The sequence below is a fragment of the Canis aureus genome, chromosome 21 (genome assembly GCF_053574225.1).
Source record: "Canis aureus isolate CA01 chromosome 21, VMU_Caureus_v.1.0, whole genome shotgun sequence".
Classification (NCBI taxonomy): domain Eukaryota; kingdom Metazoa; phylum Chordata; class Mammalia; order Carnivora; family Canidae; genus Canis; species Canis aureus.
Window position 1 is genome coordinate 41,298,425 of NC_135631.1, and position 20,628 is coordinate 41,319,052.

The following is a 20,628-nucleotide window of genomic DNA, read 5'->3' on the forward strand; positions in this document are numbered from 1 at the left end:
AGGTGATTATTCTGTTCCTGAGTCTTTCATCCATCTGTTCAGGTACCCCAGGATTCTTACTGCCTGAAGAAAATACTAGTGTGTTGATGTGAAAGAGTGTTTTTCTCTATCTATAATTCCTCCTTCGTAGTTGGTATTCTTCTGTAAATAAGGAGTATATAGTAAAATTTTTGTTACATTCATGATTTTTTTTTAATTCTTTTTACTTATTCACAAGAGACAGAGAGAGGCAGAGACACAGGCAGAGGGAGAGGCAGGCTCCCTGCAGGGTGCCTGATGCCGGACTCAATACCAGGACCTCAGGATCACAACCTGAGCCAAAAGCAGACACAAAACCACTGAGCCGCTCAGGTGCCCCCTCCTCATTTTTTTTTTTTCAATAACTCAAGGTTTAGAGGCCCCTGGGTGGCTCACTCAGTTAAGTGTCTCCCTTAGGTTCAGGTCATGATCCCATGGTCCTGGGATGGAGCCCTGTGTCAGGCTCCCTGCTTAGTGGGGAGTCTGCTTCTCCCTCTGCCTATGTCTCTGCCTCTCTCTCTCTCTCACTGTGTGCCTATCATAAATAAATAAAATAAAATAAAAAAATAAAAAATTAAAAAAAGGTAGACTATGGAGTATAAAAACTGTACCAAGGACCTGGCTACAAATACAAAAAAATATTTATACATCTGTACCTTTATGCAGTGACACTGTGGCTGGTGCTGCTTTTTGACTGGCTTTGTTGAGATCCAGCAAAGTGGAGTCATGGCTTTGGAAGCCATTCCTGGTGAGCAACTTTTGCTTCAAATAAGAGTTTCTTTGTAGGGGGGGAATATCTGGCAAAGTATTGCCACTTTACCGACTGAGTGAAGACCTACAAAAATGTCATCACTGATTCTTTCCTGCAGTTTTTTTAATATATTTTTTTATTTTTGATTCACTTGGAATTTATTTGGAATAGGGAACTAAGGAGCCAATTTTTTTTTTTCAGGTGGCTGTTCAGTTATTTCAACATTCACTGACTCAACCATTTTTTTCTCTGATCTTAAATGCTACTTTTTTTTTTAAGATTTTATTTATTTATTCATGAGAGATACAGAGAGAGAGGCAGAGACAGAAGCAGAGGGAGAAGCAGGCTCCATGCAGGGAGCCCGACGTGGGACTCGATCCCAGGTCTCCAGGATCACGCCCTGGGCCAAAGGCAGGAGCTAAACCACTGAGCCACCCAGGGATCCCTAAATGCTACTTTCAATATATACTAAATCTGTGTATGGATCTAGATCTCTAATTACTCTACTGATTTATGTGCCAAGATCAAATAGCTTTAACTGTGATAATTCTTTTTTTCTTTTTTAAGGTTTTATTTATTTATTCATGAGAGACAGAGAGAGAGGCAGAGACACAGGCAGAGGGAGAAGCAGGTTCCATGCAGGGAGCCCGATGTGGGACTCGACCCCGGGTCTCCAGGATCAGGCCCTGGGCTGAAGGTGGCACTAAACCACTGAGCAACTCGGGCTGCCCTAAGATGTCTGTTAAAAAAGGTTTAAGAAATAAGTGATGTAAAAATTAGAAGGGAGACGGCCAAATTGCAGTTGTCAGTGATGATTGTTTCTACTCAAAAGAAAGTTATACAAGGTAACAAAGATTAATGTACAAAAGGTAATATGAAGACAATAGGCAGTTAAAAATTATAATGGAAAAGAGATGTCTTTTACATAAAAAAGGGAAAAAAGGAACATACCTAGAAATAGATTTTTATATATGTATGTGGGATTTTCATGAAGAAAATTTTAAAATACTGTTGAGAGATGTAAAAGAAATGAATGAATGATAAACCTCTTCTTGGGTACATATAAATGTCTTTTCTTATTGAGTAAATGCATAAATTTATTTATAAATTTAACAGTAAATGCTGTTACTAATGAGAATATCAGTAGAATGTTATTTTTTAACTAAGTTAATCATAAAGTTAATGTAGCAAATCTAAAATGAAAACTAGCTATAAAAATTCTGGAAAAGTGGGGATCCCTGGGTGGCGCAGCAGTTTGGCGCCTGCCTTTGGCCCAGGGCACGATCCCGGAGACCCGGGATCGAATCCCACATCGGGCTCCCGGTGCATGGAGCCTGCTTCTCCCTCTGCCTGTGTCTCTGTCTCTCTCTCTCTCTCTGTGACTATCATAAATAAATAAAAAAATTTTTAAAAAATCCTGGAAAAGTTACTAACAAAGGGGGCTTAACCTCAGTATATATTTAAAGCATGTTATAGAAATATCAGAGTTAGGGCAGCCCTGGTGGCTTAGCTGGTTTAGTGCCACCTTCAGCCCAGGGCCTGATCCTGGAGACCCGGGGTCGAGTCCCACATCGGGCTCCCTGCATGGAGCCTGCTTCTCCTCTGCCTGTGTCTCTGCCTCTCTCTCTCTCATGAATAAATAAATAAAATCTTAAAAAAGAAAAAAAGAATTATCACAGTTAAAGCTATTTGATCTTGGCACATAAATCAGTAGAATAATTAGAGACCTAGATCCATAGACAGATTTAGTATATATTGAAAGTAGCATTTTAGGGATCCCTGGGTGGCTCAGTGGTTTAGCTCCTGGATCCCAGGATCAGGCCCTGATCCGAAGGCAGACATTCAACTGCTGAGCCACCCTGGTGTCCCCAAATAAATAAATAAAATCTTAAAAAAAAAAAAAAAAAGAAGAAAGAATCTAATATGCTTGAAAATAATGTACCAATTGAAACTTACTTATAAAAGACATCTACTCTGAAAACTACCACCACAAAGAACGTTTGTGCTTCACCTTGGTGAACAAGACACTTGACACTCTACACTGTTTATCAGCACTAGTCAGTCCTTGGAGCTTATCCCTGCTGTCAGGAGCCATGTTCCGCTTTGCCCTGGAAATGCAGGAGTTGGGGGTGGGTATGTGTCTGGATGTGCAGCCTGGGCCCCAGGGCCTGGTCTACACTCCCAGAGTAGCTAATCATGGAGCAACCCCACAAAGGTGTGTGCCTCTGCTCTGCAGTCTCTGAGGTCTCAGTGTTACATGAAAAATTGATGGGCAAAGTTTATCTTAGCCCTTAGTTAACATGCTATTTACTGAGTTAGATAAATTGTTTAAAATTCATCTCTATAGGGGTGCCTGGGTGGCTAAGTTGTTTAGGTGTCTGCCTTCAGCTCAGGTTGTGATACTGGGGTCCTGGGACTGGACCGTACACTGGGCTTCCTGCTGCTCAGCGAGCACGCTTTTCCCTCTGCCTTTCTGTCTCTTATGAATAAATAAACAAATAAATACATCTTTAAAAGAATCATTTATATAATACTAGCTTGCCAATTCATCTCACAGAACTCTTTTTCTTTGCTGAAAATTTTCCCATAGTCTCTGAAGACACTTGGTCATCTCTTTGCTGCGTATCAATCAACTTATTTGTTTCCTAGCTCAGTATGCACAAAAGCAGCCTGACCAAATTTCTTGAGGGAAAAAAAAATCTGTCATTGCCCCATTAATTAATATAAAATATAGGAAGCCTGTCAGAGAAGTCAGGAAATGGGTAAAGTTCATACTCCATTAATTTCCCTCCCCATCTCCAATTCTCTAATCCCCTGTCCAATCGAGGACCAGACAGCACAAAGCAGGTCTAATCTGGCCTTGGGCCAGCTGCTCAGAGCAGCAGGTCCAGGAGAAAAAGGCACCAGGTCCTTGACTGCATATGTATGTGGACAATGGTGGAGCCACAGGGCATAAATTAATCCAGGAGTTCTATCCCCAAGAATCCAGAAAGCAGAGGATCATGAGGAACAGAGTGAAGATGAGAACAACAGAACTTGTCTTTGGTCAGTAACTACTATTGTAGAAATGAACAGAATATTTAAGTCAAGAGGAAAAAAGTAAGCAGGCAACTTGGCAGCTCTGGAGAGATTCTGGAGTCCCTGATAGCCATGGACATGCCTCACAGCTCTGTTGCTTTTCTTCCCCTTGAGATAAAATATAACCTAAAATTTATCACTTTAACTGGTATGAAGAATGCAATTTAGTGGGTTTTAGTCATATCATGCAACTGTTACCACTATCTAACCCCAGAACAGTTCCATCATCCCAAAAGAAATCCTACATCTATTAATAACCCCATTCCCTCTCCCTGTAGCCCCTGACAACCACTCATCTCCTCTGTCTCTATACATTTACCTAACATGGACATTTCACATAAATGTAATCGTTTATGTGGCCTTTTGTGTCTGACTTCTTTTACTCAACATGGTTTTTTTTTAAGACTTTATTTATTTATTTATGAGAGACACAGAGAGAGAGTCAGAGACACAGGTAGAGGGAGAAGCAGGCTCCATGCAGGGAGCCCGACGTGGGACTTGATCCCGGGTCTCCAGGATCACGCCGTGGGCCAAAGGCAGGTGCTAAACCGCTGGGCCACCCGGGCTACCCTACTCAGCATGTTTTTAAGATTTATCTATGTTGGGCAGCCCCGGTGGCACAGCAGTTTAGCGCCGCCTGCAGCCTAGGGCATGATCCTGGAGACCCTGGATCGAGTCCCACATCAGGCTCTCTGAATGGTGCCTGCTTCTCCCTCTGCCTGTGTCTCTGCCTCTCTCTCTCTCTCTGTGTCTCTATGAATTTAAAAAAAAAAAAAAAAAAAAAAGATTTATCTATGTTGTAATATGTATCAGTACTTCATTCCTTTTATGACTGCATCCTATTCTATTGCCTGTTCTTGAATACACAGCAGACACATATTTCTGAATCCCACCATCACAGCAGAAAAGGTATACTCATTCTTACAGGATGGGTGCTCCCTGAACAGAGGTGGAATGGCGTTGACAGTATCTTCATGATCCTGTTCACAGTTTTAATTCTGATGATCTTGGATAGAGCTCTATAGTTGTAAATTCATAGCGAATTCTGTGAATAACTTGAAACTATTAAAAAAAAATCTCACTTTTACATCAGGAGCCAACCTAAGCAACATGTTGCACAAAAAGCCTTTATTAAAGCCAGTGAAACACTGGCTGAGGCTCAGAAAGGAGACTGGCAGGAAGAGGCGGAAAAGAAACAAAACATTCTGAATGAGCTTGTTCCTGCTTGAGATCCTGTTAAAATTATGAGGTGGCTGGAGAGTTACATGAGGCTGAAAAGAAATGCTGCTTATCCCTAGGAATGAGCGATTCAGCAATAATGAAAACCCCTGTGAGGCGGAGTGGGTTTATCCTGTCTACCCGTTCTCACGGGAAAAGCCAACCTGCCTGGCCCCATGTATCCATTAAGCAACCGAAGGGTGTCGCCTGCATCCGTGAGATAAGTACTACGTGCTTTCCAAAGGCCAACACATAAGGTTCTAATGTAGTTTCTTACTAAGTCAACAGGAAGATGATAAAAGCAGCAAAGACAGAGCTGCACTGTGATCAAGTATGACACCTGGTGGCTGACCAAGAAAAGAAGTATCTTCAAATATTCAAAGATTTCACATCATATAATGCAATATAAAATAATGAGAAGCCATTTTTTGACCCTCGAATTAGCAAATGACTTTTTTTTTTTTTTAAATGTAAAACGTGTTAGGGAAGATTCTGTGGAAGCAGAATAAAGGTGATAAATTGGCACCACCTTTCCACAGGGCAATTAGGCTTTGCTATCAAAAACCCGAAACCTAGAGTTTCACATTCCTTTTAAATCAGAATTCCACTAAGTTTGTCTTTTTTTATTTTATTTTTTACTAAGTTTAACTTAATGAAGTTTTTACAGATGTGTGCCAACATTTAGCTACCAGTATGTCTGTCGTGGAACTGCTTATAATAGCAAGAAATGGGAAACAATGTCAACATCCAAAAATAGAGTAAGAGTTCAGAACTTAGGATTTACCACATATTTAAATATCTTTTGCTATGTACTGAAAAGGAAAGGGGTACATCATTTACTGTTCACAAGAACACATTTTATATAAATATTCTGGTCCACAAAGAAAAAAAAACAGTACCTGATGAAAAATATACCAAGCTGTGAATAAGGCAATCTCTAAGGGAGTACAAAATATGGCAGAACTTCATTATCTGCCTCGTTCCTTCTGTGACAAAAACAAAACAATTAACTTATCTATCTATCTATTTATTAAAGATTTTATTTATTTATTTATTCACAGAGATGGAGAGAGAGAGAGAGAGAGAGAGGCAGAGACACAGGCAGAGGGAGAAGCAGGCTCCATGAAGGGAGCCCGACGTGGGACTGGATCCTGGGACTCCAGAATCACGCCCTGGGCTGCAGGTGGCGCTAAACCGCTGCGCCACCGAGGCTGCCCATCTATTTATTTTTTAAAAGGTATGTTTTTTTTTTTTTAAAAGGTATGATTTTTAAGCAATCTACACCCAGCATGGAGCTCGAACTCACAACCAGGAGACCAAGAGTCACATGTTCTACTGACTGAGGCAGCCAAGTGCGCCTAAACTTACTATTTTTTGAAACTTTTTTTTTTTTGAAGATTTATTTATTTATTCATGAGAAACACAGAGAGAAAGAGGCAGAGACACAGCAGAGAGAGAAGCAGGCTCCATGCGGGGAGCCCGATGCGGGACTCGATCCCAGGACTCCAGGATCAGGCCCTGGGCTGAAGGCGGACACTCAACTGCTGAGCCAACCAGGTGTCCCTAAACATATTTTTTAATTTAGGTGAAGAAATTCACAGAACCAGCCAGAAAGCACAGGAGTTGACTACAATGATATTTTAGATACAGACAATGGAAAGACCTTAGCCCTCAAGCCACTGCTGTTCCCCCTACCCTTCAGTGTTTCTGGCTAGCCCACTAGCCCAATACCCACAGAGGTGGTTTCAATTTTTCATGCTCTTTTCTTTCTCTTTTAAAAGATTTTATTTATTTATTTGAGAGAGAGAGAGAGAGAGAGAGAGAAAGAAAGAGAACACGGAGAGGGAGAAGCAGACTCCCTGCTGAGCACAGAGCCTGATGTGGGGCTCGATCCCGGGGCCCTGAGATCATGACCTGCGCCCAAGGCAGACGCTTAACCAACTGAGGCACCCAGGTGCCCCTTCACGCTCTTTTCAAGTCTCCTTCCCCACTCATGTCCCCTCCATCTCAGCAAATGACTCCACATTCCACGCATCACGAAAAGAAAAAGAACAGGCCACCATGTAAGAACATCTTCAGCTGTCTCATGTCTCATGACGTGTCTCAAACACGTCAACATTTGAATGAAGTCATGCGGAGATGTTCTTACTCGGCATTTACTATATATCCCACAGTTAAAGAAGAGAAAGGCTGGAAAATCCATTAAGATGCAAGTGGACGCCATTTCAAGTGAATCAGAATAGTAGTGGGAAAGCAGCAGACCACAGGGCATTGTGGGGTAAAGAGGAGGGGCCACCTCAAAGTCTTTATGAAAAGATAAGGTAATTATAAATAAATATATGCGATTTAAACAGGGCATAGATGATTTCATCTGTCAGTACAGTATAATTAACATGTTGTAAACTGCACATATTCAAAATGTACAAGATTTATCATGTGAATAAGTCGATGAAACCATCACCACATTCAAGGTAATGAAGTTTTTTCTTCTTGCCCCTTTATTTCTCCCTCTCACCCCTTCTTGCCTGGGGGGGTGGGGGGGTGGGACGGGGTGGTGGTGGCCTTTCATAAGAGGAAAGCCTGAATTTGTCTGACTTTATGAGGCTATAAATTCATCTTTTCCTCTTCCTTTCATTCAACTGGCTGGGTTCAGAGCCCTGAACTCCAGGGTCACCCACCTACTCCAGTCACAACCCCTACTCCTGCCTCTATACACAACCTCCTCTGTTTAGAGCATCATCAGGTTCAAGATCCTCACCATGACCTCCAGGGCCCCTCCGGGTCCTGATTTCTTGCAGTTCTGACAAGACTAAAAGTACCTGCCAGGTACCAAATGTGCTATGCTCCCTAACTCCTTTCCAGTGTCTTCTCACAAGGTATTTTCTTGGTTCAATCAAGCAACCCTAGACCCTCCTCAGCCCCAAGAAATTCTTACTCATCCTTCTAGAATCTAGACCAGTGGTTCTCAACCATAGATGGTTTTGCCCTTTAAGGTACATCGGGCAATGTCTGGAAACATTTTTGGTTGTCACAACTGGAGGGTGGGGGGCCTGGGGATGCTACTGACATCTAGTGGGTAGAGACCAGGATGGCTGCTAAATGTCCTATAACACATAGGATGGCCCCCACACAAAAAATTATCCATTCTGAAATAATTGTTGATGGTGAAGGCTGAGAAGCCCTGATTAAATTAAACTGGAGCATCCCATTTTCTGTGAAAGGCTTCCCTGACCTACCCCAGGAGTGAGTTCCATGCTTGTGGTCAGGTTTGCCCTAATCCTCCCAACATACCTGTATTTTAGCATTTATCTCACTGAGGGATAACCTCTGACTACTCCATTAAATTATAATTGCTTCAACTGCAGAGACCATCTTTTCATCTGTATCTCCCCAGTGTGTAACAAAAGAGCTCATTCACTGTTTTGTAATTAAATTTTAAATAACTTATATTTAATAATGAATGAACAAAAAAGGATGGAGAAAAAAGCACTTATTTTCTTGGCTCTACCACAAAAATCCTTTAAAAATGACACAAATAATGCCTGTTTTCTCCTAAAAACATTAGAAAATAAAGATAAGCAAGAATAAAAAAATAAAAAATGATTTTTCAAATAGGCAGAGGCACCATTTAAAGAACAAGAGATGGGGGCACCTGGGTGGCTCAGTCAGCTAAGCAACCAATTCTTGTTTTCTGCTCAGGTCATGAGGTCAAGCCTTACATCAGGCTCTACACCCAGCAGAGAATCTGCTTGTGTCTCTCTCTCTGCTCCCATTCCCGTGCTCTCTCTCTCTCTCTCTCTCAAAGAAAAAAAAAAGAAAGAAAAAGAGGGAAGAGATAAATCCCACAGGAAATTTGAGAACTGTGGCAGGTGGTGCTAGGGTTTTTGTAGAACAAATCCCAAGGTGAACTCAGTACTTACTTGAGAACAGCAATCTCTTGAACAGTTATGGCTCTTTTATCTTTGGTTCCCATGTAGGAGAATATGTTTGGTTTGACTCTGGTAAGACAAAAACAAAACCATATGAAGTTGCACACCATTAGGAAATCCTATTTCTCATGGTTTAAGATTTTCAGTAAATAAAATCATATCAGAATAGGAGAAGAGGATAAACTTGACTTTGAAAGGTACCCAGAAAATATAAAATGCAAGCTAAGAAAATGATGCCTGGACAGCTTTCTTAGCAGAGCTTGACTCAGAAGGTTTATGGCTATCTGTGAGTGAATAACCTGCTGTTCAAAGATTTGGCTAGCCAGTAACCAAAAAGAAAACAATGCACGTCCTATCAATCACAACCCATTCATTAGATGGCACAACAGTGAAAGTAAAGAGAAATTCATTCCAGATATACAATGGGCCACTCTGAAAATTTTAAAGATTTATTATGTAAGTGAGACAGATACATATATATATATATAAAATATATGTATGCTATATGTATGTACAATATATGTATATATTTATGCACATACATATATATGTGTGTGTATATATATGGGGGGGGCAGGCAGAGGGAGAAGCAAGTTCCCCGGGGCTTGACTTGGGGCTCAATCCCAGGGCCCTGGGATCACGACCTGAGCTGAAGGCAGATGCTTATCCAACTGAGCCACCCAGGTACCCCTCAAAATTTTCTATCTTCAGTTTTTAAGAAGTTAATAATAATGTGAAATATTCATAAATACATGCTATTTCTTTGCATAAAAAAGCCAGATACTAAAATAGGATCTGAATAGGGTTTTTTCTTTAAAAAAAAAAAAAGAGCTTATTTATTCATTTGAGAGTGAGTGAGAGTATTGGGGGGGGGGGGGAGGAGAAGCCAACTCCCCACTGAGCAGGGAGCTGGATGTGAGACTCCATCCTAGGACCTCAGGATCATGACCTGAGCCAAAGGCAGATGCTTAACCATCTGAGCCACCCAGGTGCCCTGAATAGTTCTGATAATAAGTAAGTTAGTTAACTAAGAAGTATTTTATAGAAACTGCTCCACATAAAACAAACAAACAAAAAAAAACAGGACAAATTTCTTGAACTCTGAGCGCTCCCTCAACTGCAGAGCTCAGAGGAAGTCCCTCCCCAGTGGTCTATCCTCCCAGGCTCCAGTACAGACAGGCACTATCCTCTGTACCACCGACTCTCTCCCAGACAGCTAGCACCGCGAGGATAGTGTCACTTACAGGGTACTGCACCCTACTGGCTGAAATATGGCCATACTGGCTCTGACCACCAGCACCTCTGAATGTAACTGCACTTGGAGAGAGTGCCTTTAAAGAGGTGATGCAGTTGAAATGAGGCTGCTGGGTGCGCCCTTATCCGATCTGTTCTAATAAGAAAAAATTTGGACACACAGACTCTAGGGATGGGGACACACACACATAACACACACAGAGGTCACAGAGGGAAGACCATGGGTAGACACAGAAAAAAGGTAGCCATTTGTAAGCCAAGGAGAGGCCTCAGAAAAAACCCCCAAACCTGCCTTCTAGTCTCCAGAGCTGTGAGAAAATTAGTTTGTTATTGAAGCCACCCAGTCTGTGGTATTTGTTATGGCAGCCACAGCAAACTGATACACTGTGTACCCCGTTTGAATTGGGCTAATTATATATCAGAAAGTAAACTTCCGCTGCACACAGATTTGCTGTGGAGCCTGTACTCATGACTGAAACAAAATTTTTCGGCACCTGGCCCATCCTGAAAGACTCAAATCTGGTTCAATTGCATTCCCATGAGGAAATTCGACTGGTCTCAAGTTTTCAACCTAGTCAATCTCCAAGAATTAAGAGTTTACAGTCTAGTTAAGCAAATCCCTGCAAACACATCAAAGCGTAGGGCTCTCCAGGAAGTGAATCCATTTTTATTTTCAGCTGGATGGTAATTCTCAGCTGTATGTGAGCTATTTACTTACAGAATTTCTCTCTTGAATTACTACCTATATGCAAGGAGGTGAAAAAAAAACACCTAATTCACATATTGTCTAAGGAAATTATAATGGGGGGGGGAGGCACATCTGCTATCTATTTTCCCACTTTTTCATTAGCATGGAAAGAAGAAAATACATTCCCATGTGGTCATTTCATGTCAGCATGAGAATAAGATACTAACCTTAAATATTTGGACAGCACATTAATAGCATCCATGGTGTCTTTGTTTTCCTTGTACAGTACAAAGTGGCAGTAACTTCCCCTAGACTTTGGCCAAGAATGTTTTCTTGGATCTTAAAAACAAAAAAATTCAATGTTATATAGACCATAACAAAAGGGATTTAAGTTTTTGCTTATGAAACCTACAAGTTTTTTTTTTTTTTTTTTTTTTTTTTTTGCTAGAGAACCTCTGAGTGAGAAATTCCGTCTAGTCTGACAAGAAATACAGGTTAAGTGGTTACAGCTGTGTGGACTACAGGCATTCTCCTTCCTGTGACTGGAGACTCAACATTACCTGTCCATATTCACAATCAAAAGCTGAAAGCAGGTTGGGTGACAAAGAAGTAAGACTAACCAGCAATTCTCACACAGAGAAACACAGAGAGATCCACCACTCCCTGGTGGCATGTACTTCACAAGCACGTATGTGGTAGGTGGGTACTAGCTTTCTAGAACACACGTGGTCCAGAGGGAAACAGCATTCCCGCTGCCATATAAGCCCTGTCTCACATCCCAAGCGGGGAGTTCACACATACAGGCTGGATGCCTGAGCAAGGATGGGGGATAAAGCTTATGAGGAGTTGCCTTGATGATAGGTTCAAATTTTCCGCCACTTCCTTCACAAGTTTCTTTAATCCTAGGTGGTTTACAAATGTTTACCTGACAGGGGAGAGCGGCTGGCATTCAAAACGTAGTGGTTATTATTCTCAGGGAAAAGGAGACCTTTAAAAATTAAGCCAGGTTAAATGTTAACTTCTGAACCATGGTTCCTTCGATTGCTCAACCTTTTGAACACCAACAAACATGTACAGGCTTTGGAGAACCTGGAAAAGTGTTCTTTTAAGCGACCATTTTAATTATACTGTCATCTAGAGATACATTTTTTAAATATTAGGATTTCAACTTTGATTTTAAAAAAACAACATATTTTGGGAAAAATATGCAAGCCACAGCCACACTTCCAGACACTGTATGGTAATATTCCTGAGTCTTGAGTGACACATAGCTGCAACTGTTATCTGAATACATCTAATCCACTTGACTTCTGTAACTCCATGAAAGAAAAACTGTAAAAATATTTCATTTAATCTTTAGAGTCATCTTTTAAAAATATGCCTTTGTTTTTGTCCCTAAAATAATTCTTTAGCATGAACTCATGAATCCATCCTCTTCAGAGACATAAGAAACTTCTGGTACTGAAGTTGCTGGTACACCTGGCTTTGTCAAGGCAAAAAAGCACTCTTGATAGATTAGTGACTTACACTACAACGTAAAGAACAAATGAATCAATAAATCTTCATGGAAAACTGTCATAGCACGTATGCTTAGCGAACTGCTTTTCCTTTCTGATAAACATGAATGTCTCTTCTGCCTTGGAGAAAAAAAAATATTACAAGTATTTCCTTGGCTCTTCGTGTGAATTCCTCGGAATTCATCCTCAGAGAATTGTGAATAAGAGAATATTCTTTTAGGCTTTTCCTTTCAGCTCACCATGGTTAAGCAAAACTGTCTTCTACTTAGCGCTTGGGAGAAAAATCATTGGCATTTCATTTTCTCTACATGAAACACCAACCGCTCTTACCTGCTGCAGTTCTGACCTCTGTCCAAATGCACAGCATAAAGAGCACAAGAGAGCAATGTTTAATTTTTAATAGTATTAAAGTGCTTTAGAGGTGAACATGCAAATGATCGCATGGAAAGTTTCTACCAAGGACTGCTGCAGCACCTGGTAGTTATGTGGTGGGTTAACAGCCATTCAGACATTAACAATGGAATGTCGCAGAGGCAGACAGTGAACGAGTAAGAAAACTCACCTATAGGTACCAGCCTCCTCACAAGGACATGTTAGCTCATCCTCACGGCTGCACTGTCCGTACCCACAGGATGCAGCGTAAGGTTTACAACTGAATACAGTATGTTGTATATCTGATGCTAATGTTACACTGCGTGTTAACTAGAATTTAAATAAAAACTTAAAAAAAAAAAAAGACCTAATATAAAATGCTTCCCCAGCCAGAGATGTTTTCACAAAGTGCTGCTTATGATTATCTTTTGGTGGTGACACTGAACGCAATTATTATTTTGCTTTGTGTTTTTCTATGTTTTATGAGTTTCCTGAGTTGAGTTATAAAGATTTTGATAAACATCTGAAAAATCATTACAGAAAAGTTCTTGAACTGATCAATTAAAAGGGACATGAGGCAATTTAAGAGACTTAACTATTTAATACAACATTCAGACCTTTTTCGTGTCATCACTTGACAAGTCATCTACTGTAAAAGACATTTTTGAGACAACTAGGGAAAAACTGAACGTGCACAGGGTATCATATATTAAGAAATTACTGTTCATTATGTAGGATGTGATAATGTTTTGAGGTTTTAGTCCTTAGCTGCTAAATACAGACTGTAGCATTTATGGGTGAAATGAAGTGCTGTGTAGAATTTTCTTTAAAACGCTCTATAAGAAAAATAAGTGGGAGGAAAAGATCAAACAGAAACAACAGAATGTTAATAATCTTGAAGATGGCTGATGGGTACACGGTGGTTCAATATATACTACTCTGTGTGCCTGTTTGAAAATGTAAGAAAAAGTTTAAAAAACTTGTGATAAAAACTGATTAAGTGGAACTGTATCTGTACTTAATGATCCCCTTAGGAATATTTCCAATATAGGCAAGACATAAATGAAGCCACAAGGCTAAAGAACTAAATGCTATTATACCTTAAGAGAAACCATGACAACCGAGTATGAGTTTTGGCTCACAAGCATGCATCTTTTATTAGCAAATCCAAGCACTAAGCATGCATACACTTATCTCCTCTGTCAATAATAGGTACAAGGATTCTTTTTCTAAGTGCACTCTTAATATACAAAATAGTAAGCATATGTATTAGTTAACTGGGAATATTTTGAATAACAGAAAATCAATGAGTCTCAGCTTATTCTGGGCGATTTGACTTTCTAAAACTCCAAATCCTTAGATTGCCAAGTAGCATGTATGTTAGCTTCATAATTTAGGAAAATTTAAAATAACTTTCAGACTTTTTTGAGACACTGATTTACAATGCGAATGCAAAGAATTCTCAGGCTGAGATTACAGGAAGCAACCTTATGATGGCTTGATACGGCAGCCCCAGTCCAGTACAAATAGAAACCAGAAAGAAAAAGAAACCACGTTCAGGAAGGTTCATGTATTGAACACAGAGCTCTTCTTCATGAATAACGAAGGAAAAATGTAGTTCAAGAAAGATGACAGGATGGGGTAGCATGCAGAACATTCTTTCCTTCTTATTCAAGGCCATTTCTAGGACTGTATCCCCGCACATCGACCTTCCAGCTTCCTCAGGATCCTGCTAACCCCACTATCACTCTCCTCCCAGAGTTTCTGCCCACCGTCTCCACTGGCTCTTTCCCTTCAGGATATCAATATCCCCAGGGCTCTTCCATTTTAAAAATCAAACATATGCCTCCCTCAACCATGTTGCTTTCCTTTCTCCTCTTTATAGCTTATTTTTTAATTTACGCCCAATGTGGGGCTAGAACTCATGATCCCGAGATCAAGAGCCACATGTTCATTCCTCCAACTGACCCAGCCAGGCACCTCCCTTTGCAGCTGATTGTGAACAGCATTCCATAATTAGTGCCTTGCATCACAGCCTATGGTGTAAACTGGTTTCCAACCCTATTCCACTAGAGCTGCTTTGGCAAACACACCAAAGGTGTCTATGTGGCGAAAAACTGATGGGTATATCTTAGAGTTCTTATCTTGCTGGACCCATCTATAATAATTTCCCACTGCTATTCACTCTGTCTGTGGATTCTATAACACCAGTCTCTCCCAGAGAGTTTCCTTCTTATCTGTCTGGCCCTTCCTCCTATCTCTGTGGATTCCTAGATCCAAGTATCCCTGCTGGGAACCCTTCATTTCAGATAGTATGCTGAACCTCTACATATCCCATGGCAGAATTTTCTTTTTTTAAACTTAAGTCTTGGGGATCCTTGGGTGGCTCAGCGGTTTAGCGCCTGCTATCAGCCCAGGACATGATCCTGGGGGCCCGGGATCGAGTCCCACATCAGGCTCCCTGCATGGAGCCTGCTTCTCCCTCTGCCTGTGTCTCTGCCTCTCTCTCTGTCTCTCAGGAAAAAATTTAAAAATCTTAAAAAAGAAAAAAATAAATAAAGTCTTTAGGGGCACCTGGGTGTCTCAGTGGTTGAGTGTCTGCCTCTGGTTCAGGTCGTGATTCTGGGGTCCTGGGATCGAGTCACGCACCGGGCTCCTCGTGGGGAGCTTGCTTCTCCCTCTACCTGTGTCTCTGCCTCTTTCTCTGTGTCTCTCATGAATAAATAAAATCTTAAAATAAATAAATAAACTTAAGTCTTTTTTAAAAAGACATTCTTAGAGCATATACCATCTATCTCAAAATATAAATTAGTTTACCTAATTACATGGAATTTAACAATTGTAGGATATTTTCAGAAAAATATCCTAGGTACAGTTTGGTAGGTGAATCAAGGTGCCCTATTAGACTGGATTAACAACATAACACCAGAGTTAAAACAGTTGGTCATTTGTGGTGTCTGGGCACCATGATTTAGAATTCACCATGCCTATGTTTTAGGATGCATGGCTCTAGCTGAGAAAAATTTAGGTGAGAATATTGCAAATCTGCTAGATAATGTATGTAACAATTTATATCAGGGTATGGTAGGAATAGAGATCTAAAAACACTATAAACTTAGCCTTGCAACGAGACTTTAAAAGATAATTCATTCATATGTTAGTCAAACTAGCCCAAAAGGACACGCTGTCATTGGTACTGGATTCTACTTGCAGGGACATGAAGACTAGTCTCTGGATCCCAGTTCTCCCTACTTTTCCAATGGTATTTAACTGAGGCCCTCTCCGTGGTGGGGAATTGGATCTGCGAAAGAGATGAATGCAGGCTCTCCAGTGCCTGAGTCCATGAGGAGATGAGAGAGAAGAGCTCAGACCTCTAGCCCATCTTTTACCAAATGCCAAAACACCTCAAGCCCAAGAGGTTTATAACTCTCTGCAAGTGATGACCCAATGCTTCCTCTTAAAGTGAGAAATATTTTACTGAAGATGTGCAAAGGGAACAGGGAGGGTGGTTCACATCCCACAGAGCTCAGCACCTCACTTTAAAAATCTTAAGGAAATTTTTTATTTGGAAAAAAAGGTGAGTGTGGTACAAGCATGAAAATGTAGAAGAGGAAAGGGTGGGAAAACTCTAAGGGCCACCATGACCTGCAAATAAATGCTCCTCCATACATATTACAAAAGCCAGCATCCTCTAAGAAATAAAGATCATTTCCAAGAAGTAGCCTGTCAAAAAAACACAGGTTTTGCCAATCTGCTTCCTCATGACCACATTCAGCAGAATTAAGACCTTGCCTTTTCTTTTTGCCTTTCAAAGAAGTTGGCTGACCAATGTGGACTCCCTCTTTACAAGGAACAGCTCCCCAGCAGCTGTTCTCAGCCTGGGCCCCTTGAGAGAACTGAGACTGAATACTCCACGGCATCTACTATAGTAGTAAGTCATCCTCTCTACATCTAGGATAGTTACCAACCAACTGTCAGTCTTGAGAGAATGCAAAATGTCACTCAAATCACTTTCCACTGTGTTTGATGCTCCTCAACAACCCTGGCTGGAGTATTATCTTATACAGTGACTCAGACATCAAAGAAATGTACAGCAACCAAGCCATCAGTATGTGGTTTGAGAAGTGATTAACAACCTATGCCCCTAGTCGTTCTAGAACGCAGGTCATTTTCTTTGTGGTATCCACTGAGAAGTGGCCTCCAGTGTCCACCTTCTCCTCCCCACCTGCTCAGGATTTCTGATTTCTAGGTCATATCCACACTTACTGAACTGACATTATTTTTACACTATTTTTTTTTAGGCACAGCTAAACCTTATTTCTGCTCCCATTTTTCTTATACTGCTCTCATTTCACTAGAATCATAGTTACAAACAATTAAGGCTTCATCCATTCACAGCATTAACCTAAGAGAATACTGACACAGCACTAACAGCATGAATAGTCTTTTGTTATAGTCTTGGAGTTTTGCTCTGACAAATAGATCTGGAAATAACTCTTCCCTAATAGAAGCCATCACTGGTAGGGGATGAGGGTGAAGAAATCTCTTTTTCCCCACTGTCATTTTCATTAGAATTCTGTCTGCCGATTTGGCAGGTAAAAGAAGAAAAGTTACCTAATTTTCTTAAGGTTATATGCAAGTAGAAATTTCCGTGGTTGTAGAATGTTATCAGAGTATAAATATCAAAGAGATTCACTGACAACACATTCGTTTCAAGGGAAGGATACACAACGGAAGATGAGCCTGGGCAAAGGGGCGCTTTCCCATATATTCCGTGTTTTTTATGTGTGAGTGAAAAAACATGGCTAGAAAGCAGCAGCTCTTCCAATAAAGGGGCTTTGCAGAAAAAATGCCACTGGGATTTTTGGTTCATCTGAAAGCTTTCTTCCCTCCATTAAGAACACAGAATGAGCAATATGCTTCCATTTTCTTCTTGAATTGCCACTGAGCCCATTCTGCTCTTCAGGGAACATATCAAATTCCTAGGACTATCTCTTAGGCGCCACTGTAACTATAGCATATCTTGACTCACATGAAAGACCTAGGGCCCCTTCCAGACACAGTCTGTAGGATTGCTCTGTGAATGTGAACTTTATTTACCTTCTTTGAGGGAATGACATGATCAGTATCCTTTCCAGCGTAACAGCCAAGTAGCCCGCAACATGAACAGGCAAGGAGCAAGAGGAACGGGATGCCACTTGTGACCACTGACAGAGGAAATGCCAGGTCACTCGCACACTTACTTGCCAGAGCCTTTTTCCCAGCTGCATGGTAGGCTACAATGTATTTCTTGCCCTCTCTGTCCTCTGTTTTTGTCTCTAATCCTGGAAACAGTGATTTAATTGCTTGATGGATGACAGTTCTTTTCTCTTTCGTGTCCTCAACAACCTATTAAGAATGGAAATAATGTGACTACTGATTTAATAAACATTAAATAAGGAAATAATACCAATGATTCAATAAAAACATTAGTCACGTTATCAACTGTGCAAAAGTAACAGAAGTCCATGGGTATGATTTCAGAAATCTTTCAGAGCTTTATAATGCTGCACATCTTAAGAGTCTGTTTACTGAGCAGGACATCTGCCAGGCACCGTAGCAAGAACTTCACAGTCATCGGCTTATTTCATCCCAATCATCCCCCTACCGTGCCACCACTATATGTATTTGGAGATAAGGAAAACAAGGCTCAGAGAAGTGAAGTAATGTGTCTAAAGTCACACAGCCAGAGGCACCCATCACAGACACTCTTGTTCAGCGACTCTGCGGGACGAACGCCTCATGGCTCACAGATGGCAATGTAGGCAAGTTGGGCCTTTTGGGATTTCAGAAACTCAACTCCCTTGAATAGGCCAATCTACAATTGCCTCACAATGAATCCTATTCTACACTGAATTATCTTAGAATGACATTCTAGCTCATTTGTTCTCAGTAAAAAATAAAATCAACATCAAGAAAATGTAAACTTGTTAGCTCAGAACTGTTATTTAGGGGAACCTGGGTGGCACAGCTGGTTAAGGTCTGACTTTGGCTCAGGTCATGATCTCAGAGGCTGCTTCTCTTTCTGCCCCTCCTCCTGCTCATGCTCTCTTTCTCTTACTCTCTCAAATAAATTTAAAAAAACATATATTTATTTACTTGAGGGTGAGAATGGGAAAGAGCATGTGCATCAGCATGCACAAGCCAGAGAAGAGGCAGAGGAAGAGGGAGAAGCAGACTCCCTGCTGAGCTGGGAGCCTGACATGGGGCTCGATCCCAGGATCCTGGGATCATGACCCAAGCCAAAGACAGACCCTTAACTGACTGAGCCTCTCAGGCGCCCCAAATAAATAAAATCTTTAAAAAAAAAATAAAAAAAAACTCAGTTGGAATCAAACTTTGCGCATATAACTGAATACATATTTAGACTTCAAAAATTTGGCAAGTAACAAGGAAACTTGTCCAGGATTTATCTTTAAGGTAAAAACTGGATCCCTGGGTGACTCAGCGGTTTGGCACCTGGCTTCAGCCCAGGGTGTGATCCTGGAGACCCGGGATGGAGTCCCACTTCGGGCTCCTGCACGGAGCCTCCTTCTCCCTCTGCCTATGTGTCTGCCTCTCTCTCTCTCTCGTGAATAAATAAAAATAAAAAAATAAAAAAATAAAAAAAAAAGGTAAAAACTTTCAGTAGATGGTATATTTTTTCAGAATGACAGTAAATTTTGCCACCCACATGGAAAAATGCACATTATAGGGCTAAGATACACTACTGCGTTGCACAAGCAAAAGAAACCTGGACCATCCTCCTGGACTGCTCTTAAAAACAATTCTTAGTTTTTTCCTTGGCATTGCTAAAGATTCTGTCCAGGGATAAATTCAGTAACTGATGAACCCTAAAATCGTAACATTATATACTTTTGGGACGTGGAGGGGAAAAGGAGATGAGGGCTAGGGGCAGATAATGAATTCTGAAAGTTATGGTAACCTCTTGTCAACTGGGAGCAATGGAAAGGGGAATTTTGGACAACCCCAAATCAACATAAACTTAAAATTCTAAAAATCTTTTATCGCCTAGAGCTGCTCTGTCCATATGGCAGCCAGGCCACAGACGGCAACTGGGCACTTGAAATGTGGCCAGTCTGAACTGAGCTATGTTACCAGCATGAAAGATCACTGACTGGATCCTGACTAACAAAGTAGGAAAAAAAAGAATGTAAAACATCTCATTTGGAATTTTGAAAAATACTGATTACCTATTGAAACGATATTTTATTTTTTTAAAGATTTATTCTAGAGAGAGCGCGTGCATGAGTGAGTGAGAGAGCAAGCATGGGGGGAAGGTCAGAGGGGGAGAATCTCAAGCAGACTCCTCTATAAGTGCAGAGCCCAACACGGACCCTGAGACCATGACCTGGGCTGAAATCATGAGGTGGATGCTTAACTAAGTTAGGCCACAGAAGTGCCCCAAAATGGTATTTTAAATGTATTAGGGTAAATAAAATATATTGTTAAAATTAATTTCACCTTTTAAATTTTTAGAGGAGTTAAAATTAAAAACATGGCTCACATTATAATTCCACTGGACAGCACTAAGAAGAATAAAATTTTCATAACAAAAGCTTTAGACAAGGCTACTACTCCATCTAGTAGCTGAGCTCTCCTTTTCCTGAACAGCAGAAGCAGACTCAAGTTGAGCAAAGATATTTTCCTTACCTCTTTCCCTAACCCCTCTCCCTCCAAAGACCCATGTGAGACCCAGAGGCCATAGGAGGCAGGGCCAGGGCCAGGGCCTCCCTATTAGGCCATACATCTGACTGTCAGGCT

General features: G+C 40.9%; 1 protein-coding gene across 4 annotated transcripts in view; it reads right to left on the reverse strand.

Moving 5' to 3' along the window:
* The window catches only part of PUS7 (pseudouridine synthase 7), a 57,135-nt gene that overhangs the window by 22,418 nt on the left and 14,089 nt on the right, over window positions 1-20,628 (reverse strand). For 3 of the 4 annotated variants that reach the window (XM_077863994.1, XM_077863996.1, XM_077863995.1), the window contains 4 exons: window positions 18,069-18,213; window positions 12,784-12,801; window positions 11,164-11,275; window positions 8,986-9,063 (listed from right to left, as the gene is read on the reverse strand). In XM_077863994.1, the coding sequence (XP_077720120.1) occupies window positions 8,986-9,063; window positions 11,164-11,275; window positions 12,784-12,801; window positions 18,069-18,213 (353 nt within the window). The remainder of the gene's footprint in view (window positions 1-8,985; window positions 9,064-11,163; window positions 11,276-12,783; window positions 12,802-18,068; window positions 18,214-20,628) is intronic. The other variant, XM_077863993.1, reaches the window with a different exon arrangement.